General features: G+C 41.6%; 1 protein-coding gene across 1 annotated transcript in view; it reads left to right on the top strand.

Annotated features, from left to right (window-relative positions):
- Positions 1 to 7,936: 7,936 nt before the first annotated feature.
- Positions 7,937 to 9,304, top strand: part of LOC113211197 (mannan endo-1,4-beta-mannosidase-like) — a 6,099-nt gene continuing 4,731 nt past the window's right edge. Inside the window, exons 1-2 of the mRNA XM_026429504.2 lie at positions 7,937 to 8,071; positions 9,054 to 9,093. Of these exons, the coding sequence (XP_026285289.2) occupies positions 7,994 to 8,071; positions 9,054 to 9,093 (118 nt within the window). The 5' untranslated portion in view covers positions 7,937 to 7,993. The remainder of the gene's footprint in view (positions 8,072 to 9,053; positions 9,094 to 9,304) is intronic.

The raw sequence follows: 9,304 nt of genomic DNA, 5'->3' as shown, positions 1-9,304 counted from the left end.
TTTTAGTTTTAGAGTTGTGGAACTTAGCCTGCGAAGTTTCGCGAGTGTCCGATGAGAAGGAACGAAAGTGATATTTGGAATGGTTCACGTGTTTGCTTACGTAAGCTGGAGGGGCGGGGGTAGTGGTTTAGGAGAAATGTGCAAAGGTAACTATTTTTACGGGTTCATCTTGACAAAAGAAAACGAAAATGTTTTATGCCCAAAAAGATGATCGGAATCAAAATGGCAGAGTTATGTTCAAATGTTCAATAAAGTGTTAAATCGCCTCTGGCGGCCAAACGGTGCGTCGGAGGTCAATTCTGACGGCAGTTTTCGCCCGTGTCGTACCTCGTCGAGACGAACGAAACGCACCCTTCGTACGTTCAATTTAGAGTTACTCCCCTCCAAATTGACAATTTGGTCGTTTTGGCAACACTTTTACCCCTTTGGGTTCTATTAACTTTGCCATGTCGACTCTGATCGGCTCTGAGCATAATACATTTCCTTTTTAATTTTGCAAGAGGAATCTAAATCTTGGATTGTACCAAAAATTTGATAACTTTTATCAAATTGCAATTTTACAAATTTTTCATCGGATCACAAAATAATGGTGTTCAGTCGTAAAACGACTAGAAGTCATTTTATCTTACAAAAAGGCATCTTAAAAGGTTTCTTACACTCACAACTAATTTTTTCAATAGCAATATACTTGCAAGGGACCGAACAATATTAGAGCCATAGTCGCAACTCAACTTAGTGTAGGATAAGCCGTTCAAAATCAGAACGAGATTTATAATTCTCTTACATTGACTATATTTTTCTAGAGCCATATTATTTCTAATGATACTGAGATAAAATGGTGAGAGGATTTAAATTACATACTATGCTAAGATATATTACAGAACTTTCAATTATTAAACTAAACGACTCGTGATCATTAAAACACCTCAGAGAGATAGGAGAAGAAGTGAATGATTTGGCAACAACGACGTAGACGTAGATAAATTTGACTACTTTACCAGTGCAACATTTCCGGAATCCAAGCAAGTCACGACCCAGCGAGGATTCGAACTCAAACCCTCCGGACCACAGGCCGGCACGATACCACAGAGCCACCGCCTCACCCCGTCAGGGACAGAAGCTCGTTAGAACCACAATCAGAGGGCAAGAAGAGAAACCCCCCCCCCCAAAAAAAAAAGAGGAAATGATGAGAAATTCAGCAAGAAATCATGGAAAATATAGAAGACAAAAGATTGGGACACTGTGACAACTTCTCCAAGTTAACTGTTCTTGGTCCACCCTCTAGGAAGGGCATTAGCCGGGGCACAACATACAATGCGGCCCCGGCGGATTGAACAGTCAACCTTCGTATGATCATCACTTGCTTGGAATCCGAAGATGTTACACCTTCTAGGAAGGACCGTTGGCGGGGGATATACCCCCGCCGGAAAACTCTCTCCAAACTCTTAACACGTGATGTCCACTGGGGGAGACGAACCCCTGACTTTTGGGTACTCGTGGCCCGAAACTGACACCTCAGACCACATGCACTGCACAACGTGCCCTACCCGAGAGAGGCTGGATAGAGATGAGAAGTCATTCAAAGCAGAAGAGCGCCATTCAAAACAAGACAACTGACGATCAAGACTCGAAGCAGACGACTCACCATGGAAATCAGACGCAGTCCAGTATCTCCAGCAACGGAGCATCATGAATCATCACGGATTGATTCATCTGAATCACAAAAATAAAAGCTAAGTATTTCAGTAATTAACACTTAATTAAGTGTTTCTTAGATATACTCAGTGGTGTTTTAGATAGGAAATAAGCTAGTCAGGACAACACCAAGGGACTGGCCTTACCTTGAGAAGGTTGCTGTGTTGATGAAGTTAAACTATGCAAAGGCATTTTGTCTTTTTCTATTTCAGTAAATCATCATCCAGAGTCAACAGACGGGTGCAACGCCTACTTCATACCGCTACCAGAAAGCAGCAAGATCATCAACCAAAGTCATCAACTACCAGAGAACTTCAACCAACAACTTCGAGAGCTCCTGTCATCAAGCGTTTTAATTCTTGCATTTTGGCTAAGACCCAGAGAGCAGCCTAGTAATGTTTGAGATCTTCACGACTCGTGCAGGCGAGGGATGGGAGTGCAACATGAAAAGCTGTGAGACTCAGGCAACAGGAGTTGTCAGTGGTCAAAGACTTTATCGACGCGTCCGGCGAACAAAGCCACATCTGCGGAGTGCACGGTAACAAAGCCACATCTGCGAAGCGCCCGGTAAGAAAGACGCATCTGTGTAGGATCTCTTATGGAGATGCGTCTTTCTTACCGGGCGCTTCGCAGATGTGGCTTTGTTACCGTGCACTCCGCAGATGTGGCTTTGTTCGCCGGACGCGTCGTTATTTTATTTTGTTTGAATTCATTGAATCTATAATGCCAAGGTCTGGACAGCCGAGGCAAGCACATTGGGTTGTGTTGAGAGAATTTGAATCTTGCAGGAAATTTCCTTACAGGTCTACCTAAATTCATTGCTAAAGTAAATTAATCACAAAGTGTAAATTGGTTGAGCTTCAAGACTTTTGAAAGAAGGGAATTCCAATTCCAAAAACCAAAGACAATTATTTCTCTGTATAAAACTAAGTGTAAAAGGAGTAAGGGTTGGCAGAACATTTCAATAATAAAAAAAAAGGAATGTATAGTGTAGGGTAATGGCTAATTATAAATATTGAGAACTATAAAGTCATCTGAGTCCTGTCCATGGTCTAGTCGAGAGTCGGCAGACCCCAAAACTACGTCGCCACCCAATACGTTCTTCTTTAAGTTCTTCTTGAACCTTTACGTTCTTCTTTATGTTCTGCCTTCCATTGCCCTATAAAAGCAGGCGCCAGCTTTGACTTGGCGCCACACTGTGACCAGCGTTTGATGTGAATACATCGCTCTTAAAAGACTCTGGACTTTCATTCCAAATACCCCTCTACCTGTTACAGTACCTTGTCACAGAAATGTAAATAAAGTAACTGTCTAATTTTTTTTTCATGATCAGCATATTATAGTGCTTTTGGATAAGCAAAACAACCCAAAGTTAGCGGAACAATTACATCTTTTACATACACATATATGACAGAGAATACTTATGTTATATAAAAGAATGTCAATTTAAGCATGGGTAGTTCATTAGCATCCATTTCAGCTAAGTCAAAGAGGTTCTGTAGTCAGAAGTTGGTTGGTCAGAGGATGCGCAATCCCCATAGCTGACACTGTTCAAAAAAAGTCTGAAAATTCAGACAAATGGGTGGAAAGCAAAATTACATACTAAACGTCTCAAAATTCAGACTGTTTTGTCTGAATTTGTTAGTATGAATTTATAGTATGAATTTTCAGTTATCTTAGTCTGAATGGCAGATCTTCATTTAAAATGAAGTTTTCTTGACGCTCTTTGCCTTCTTCTTTAAGTTGAATTGTATTCTAAGTAATTAGATAGGAATTTGTTATTGTACCTTACCTACCTACCCGGAGTCGAACCTCGGACCTTTGGATGGGTAATCTTTCATCCTTGACCACACGGCCACGACGACAAGACTGAGGGGTCACCGACGGCTACCTGCCTGATCCTACAGGTGTGCTCCCGGGACTAAACTAAATTTTCTTGTCTGAATTTCAGACTCAGACCTTCGTCTGAATAAATACTCTGCACTGTTAAAAATGTTTTGAAATTTCAAACCCAAAATTAACTGAATTTTCAGAATTGTAATGAAATTTCATGTTTGAACTGAAAATTCAGAATTGTTTTGATATTTCAAGACAATGTTATGAAAATTTAGAATTGGTTAATGAAATGTCAGTTTTCGTACTGAAGATTCAGAACTAGGTAATGAAATGTCAGTACGGTTCTGAAGACTCAGAGCTGCGTAATGAAATGTCAGTATGCTACTGACAATTCAGAGCTGCGTTATGAAACTTCAGTTTGGTACTGAAAATTCGGAGCAGGATGATAAAATTCGAATAGCATTAGTTAAGTTATGTACATCTCTGTGGCCTCTAGTATCATAGAAAATCAAGAACATTAATATAATCGCAAGCGGAAAAGCGTAGTTATTTTCGCAACAACATTACCCTGCACCGATACTGTCGCGGTCAAGCGCACTTCCACTATTTGCCACCAGATGGCGCATCGATCAAGTAACTGATACGTTTCTTTTACGTGTCAAATATCTATTAAATTTTTTAAATTTCCTATCCGAACTATTGATGGTCTGATAGAGCAGCGTCTCCCTGATGTACCTGCACATTTGTTTTTCATTTTTTGTCAATATTCAATATTTCACATTAGTCTTAAATTGGCTCTCGCTCAGCACTTAAAACGCGAGCACATCCACCGTCCGGCGCCCAGCTCCCCGTATTTGTGTGCCATCTGCACGGGTGTAAAGCACAGTCAATTTTTACAAACTTAAACCAATTTGGTGTTGGTTGAAGTGCTCCGGGAATCACAATAGCAAAGATACTAACGAAGGACAAAATATGCGATGTTAAATTTCACTGGGAATTTCCTTACACAGATAATGAAATTGCAGTGCAGGTCCTGAATTATGCAAACAATATCGTACTTAAATTTCATTACTAGCTTTTAATTTTTCATTACGCAAATCTTAAATTTTAAAACTTGTTGTACTGAAATTTCATTACCATTTCATGTAATGAAATTTCAAAACCAAAAAGTTAAAATACCAATTGTTGAAAGATGTCTTCAATTACCTTTTTCTGAACTCATTTGATGTTATCCATCTCACTTCCTAATCCCATTTATGGTGAGTATGAGATATTTCAATAAAGTATTTTTTTCTCTTAAACCAATGCCCGTGTACGCCAAAAATAGTGGATTTTTCGAATCCCACTCCCATGTATAATGAGTCTCGCTCAGAACACCTTCCCGGATAGATTAAAGACCTTGTAAAGGCTTCCTATCGGGGAAGACCCCCTTCAGTTGATTTATTTGACAAAGCTGGTGAAAGGCCAACATAACCTCAGATTTCATTTGTCATTTTACGGAAAACAGCGACTTCCCCACGTTCCAAACAAACTCAAAACGATTGCTCATGATAATTGAAAGTGTTGACGTCGTACAAACACACTGAATAAATCCAATTCCTTGTATTTATGTGCATTACAAGTTCGCGCATGCGCACAACGCCCTCACCAGCGCCAAAACTACTCTAAGTCCAAAGTGAACGAAATCAGAAACAATATAAAGAGGACGTCTAAGTTTTTAGACGACTAGACTTAGATGATTAAAAGAGGTCTAATATACATCTGTTGACATCTACGACTAGGTTTCGTCGATAAACAGACGACCCGAGACGATCTATTTCTTGTCTAACCTGTCTATGTACTTAGACGTCTAGCACTAGACACAGTGTAGACGTGTCGAGATGATCTAACTCTTATCCCATCCCATCTACAATCTTAGACGTCTAGCGATAGACAACGTTTAGACGTGCCGAGACGATCTAACTCCAATCTAATTGCAACAGACGAGGAACGAGTTCGATCATTCGCCGGCCGCGGGTCCATCACGTCCTCTGTGTTTTCTGAAGTACGCTCACATAAATCTTCCAGGGAAAACCTTGTTGTATAATTAATAAGGCACTTTTTATGCCATTTAGCCTTGTTCCTAATCAGAGTTTCTTTGACCCCACCTTCTTCGTCGTAGTTGTTAGCTGTTCGCTTACAAGGGAAAAGATGGTCTGAATTTTTGCTTCGCAAGACTTCTACATTGCTAGCAAATAAGTCGTAGCCGACGTATCTTTGCGAAACATTTGGATTTCCTGCTGGACGCGCTACTTTCTTTCCACTGTTGTCTTGACAAATGCAGCATATTTCCCAATTTAATTTGCCCTCCACAGTTTAAAGCGGTAGAGGTTCGGCAAGAACCACTTTTTGTTTGCTATTTTGACACAAATCTGTCGAGAGATAGGCAAGACGTAAAGCAAAGAAAGTAAAGCCATTCTACACACGCCACCATTGTAAAGTCGTGAACCGAATCAGACGAAAATAGCCGCGTATGCATGAAGTTAATGCTCTCTCACGACAGACGTGCGAAAAAAGGAGGAAATGCAAACAACGTCGGCGAAAAGGATCTAAATTTATTTGTCCATACGTTTTGTTATGGTGAAACCAAGTATCTTTACGCCGTTACAGCTCCCCAACCAAGGCGTTCTCGATTGCAAACGACCTTAGTTATTCAGAACACATAATATGAACATTGACATTTGGTCCCGGACGTTCCATATTCGAAATACGGAGGTCTGTTACACACTGCCCTACCCTCCGTTATTACGTGGTATTACGGCCGTATTACGCGGTATTACCGCGAGGATTACGAAGTAAAAAAAAAAACAACTAGAATTATAGCCAGCTGTCCTGACGGGTCTGCTGATCTTTCGTCTCCGGTTGACACGAGAGGAGCGGGTTGTTGACGGAGGCCCAGGTCACTTAGAAAGTGGAAGTTTAGCTTCTTGCTGATGAGCTGCTGCAGTCGTTAGTCACCAAACCCCAACAACGCTCAGAAGAGTGGCAGCAGTCAGGCCGGAGGGGGGAGGGGGGGGGCGGTATTTAAAGCATATCTCAATAGCATGAACAGCAACTAACCTACGATGAAAATGTGTTTGCCATCGACGGTTTTTTATACAACTCCTTCCGGAAAACTCCGTCCCGTCCGTGGCCCACACCCTTTCCTCCGATGGGGCTCCTTGTCGTTGTCGAGGGGGCCATAACTCTCAGAATCCTGTGTACATCTGCCTGGGAATCATCAGTATAAAAATAATTCGAAATCAACAGAAATCGTTTAAACTAAGTGGGAAACTAATGAAATTAATACAAAGTAGTCGAATTAAGCGTTTTCTGCCTCTAGAAAACCTAAGAAATGGATATAAGTGGACGGGAATTACTGGTAATCACTGAGAATCAAGTGTTTTGGAAATCATGAGCACACATCAAAAGGGAGTTATTGCCCCCTCGGTCGCAATACAGAAGAAAAAAGCATAACAAAACTCGAAATATCTTCATTATTTGGAGCTTGCCTGCGAAACACTACCCTCAGGCTGGTTTTGTCCCTTTAAACTCTGAAGAATTAACACATATTTTTTTTATTTTCTACAACGCTCAAAACTCTTACGCTTTGTGATTCCGCAAAATTATAGACGTGCTCCGCGTTCAGATAAATATCCTCACCCTACAAATGCGCGAAAAGTTTTTTCAAAATTAAGTCGGTGGCCTCATGTGCACTTTCTTATTAATCTGAATTCACACTTAATAGTCGTCCGTTGGGTCAGTTCGATTTAAGTCGATTTTGTGTTCATTTCACCTAATATTCGGTAGCAGCAATGTTGTATTATGCGGAAACGACACTCAAATCGGGCAACTGCGGGTAACACTTTCCGTTCGGCAAAGGCCTGAATTATCCAAAGCGAAGCGGAGGCGTCTAGGGCCCAAGTGGGGAGTCGGAAAGGGTCGACAGTGTTCTGGTTTTTTCTTTTTCCTGCGTTGAGTTCATCCGGAAAAAATGTTCAAAATAATCTTTCTCTGACAATTTTAAAATATCGACCATTTTGGTTCATATTTTGAACTTACGCGTCAAGATCTCGGACCCCATGGGTCGAAAACTTGTGTGCTGCGGGTCAAATCAAGATATCCCTTAGCCTGCTACCCTAAACGTGGTTCCAGCAAACATAGAGGTACTGTTAGGAGTATATTGGAAGTTTTAACACCTTGCGTATGTGGTCTTTTCTGTCTTTTATGGCTACTCTCTGTGCTTATTGCCAACACAGGTACGGCTCGCTGTTACCAAACCTTTCTTACTGAAAATTCACAGAAACCAGTGTGGCTCTCGTGTTTGTGTTGTGACAAAGCAGTAATGCCAGTTGCTGCACTTGACGTGGTGGGTAAGGGACGCGTACTTTGACAGTACAGTAGGAAGCAAGTAGTTTAAATAGGGGGCACCACCTCAACGAACATGTCAGCAGGCATCGAGGTATTCATCATGAACGGAGTAGCTGTAACTCTAGCCCTTGTGGGGGTAATCGCTTTTCAGGTGAGGAGCTGTGACCATTTTTGAGGCATTTTTTTCGCCAAGTGCTTTTCAAGTCTCTGACCATTTCAAAAGTGCCTTTGCAAACGATCTCACTTGTAAGGGCAAGTATTTTAGTTGTTTGTTAATTGATATCACGTTTGAAATACTTGTAAAAAAGTTTCACAACAAAATATGGTTTCCAGTTTTACGAGATGGGTGGGTACATTTTGGTTCGGGGCCCGATTTCTGTTCCAGTGCACAATCAATAGGGTGGATCAAAAATCTGGAATTGCAAAGGCGTTTTTATAGAATAGTAATGTAATGTATGAGAAGAAAATCTGCAAGGTCAATTTTTGCCCACTTTTGTAGCCTCGAGAGGGTCATGAAGCTAGGTAGCTATTTCGCCCATGGATAGTCAAGGAAAGAGCTGTCTCTTAAAAGTTGCCAAAGACTTCTAGAAAGTTGTTCTGCGCTGTGCGATATCGTCTTCACTGAAGAAGAAGACTAGTGTTTCCAATCGGCCGGGCAAGCCAGGCGAGCGCCTTGCCCGGCACAGTCTGTCTCTGTCCCACCCATTTGGACGCAGATGTGAGGGAGAGAGACAGACTGTGCCGGGCGAGGCGCTCGACTGGCTCGCCCGCCCGTTTGGAAACATTAAAGAAGACTCTTCAGTTCCGACGAATGACCCGAAATACGCGAAATAGTCGGTGACATAGTCGCGAAATACAGCGAAATACCGCGAAATACCCTGAAATAATCCGAAATAGGCGAGAAATAACCGAAATTGCAGGAGATATACCAGGAAATACACCGTAACATGGTTGCCACAACTCTAGAAAACCTTCGCTCGCGCTGTTCACTAACTAACGACTGAATTGTAAATTTACCACAGCAATTGTGAGGGACAGAATTTGGCGTGGAATTAATATTGTTCAGACACAAAAGAGTGCGCCTCCTCAAGTAAAGCGAAATAATTATTACGAACCTCTTTTTCTACTTGTAGGTGGCCCCGGCATTGTCAAGCAATGGCTTTAAAGTTTCTGGTAAGTACACTTTTTAAACATTTCTAAGTAGGTTTTGCCGAAGTACACTCGTCAAAACATTTAGCGGTCCATTTTTTTACGCCTGGATTAAATTATATCCCCCAGCACCAAGGAAGTCGAGATTTGACATACAGGGTGGGTGATCCGCGCCGTGGTTTTTTAGCCCGCCCTTCTGCTTTTAAAAAAGCATTAAAGCGGGCTTATGCAACCG

The sequence above is a fragment of the Frankliniella occidentalis genome, unplaced genomic scaffold (genome assembly GCF_000697945.3).
Source record: "Frankliniella occidentalis isolate FOCC.00 unplaced genomic scaffold, Focc_3.1 Scaffold197, whole genome shotgun sequence".
Taxonomy (NCBI): Eukaryota; Metazoa; Arthropoda; class Insecta; order Thysanoptera; family Thripidae; genus Frankliniella; species Frankliniella occidentalis.
Note: the sequence above shows the minus strand (reverse complement) of the source record. Positions and strands in the feature narration are given on the sequence as shown.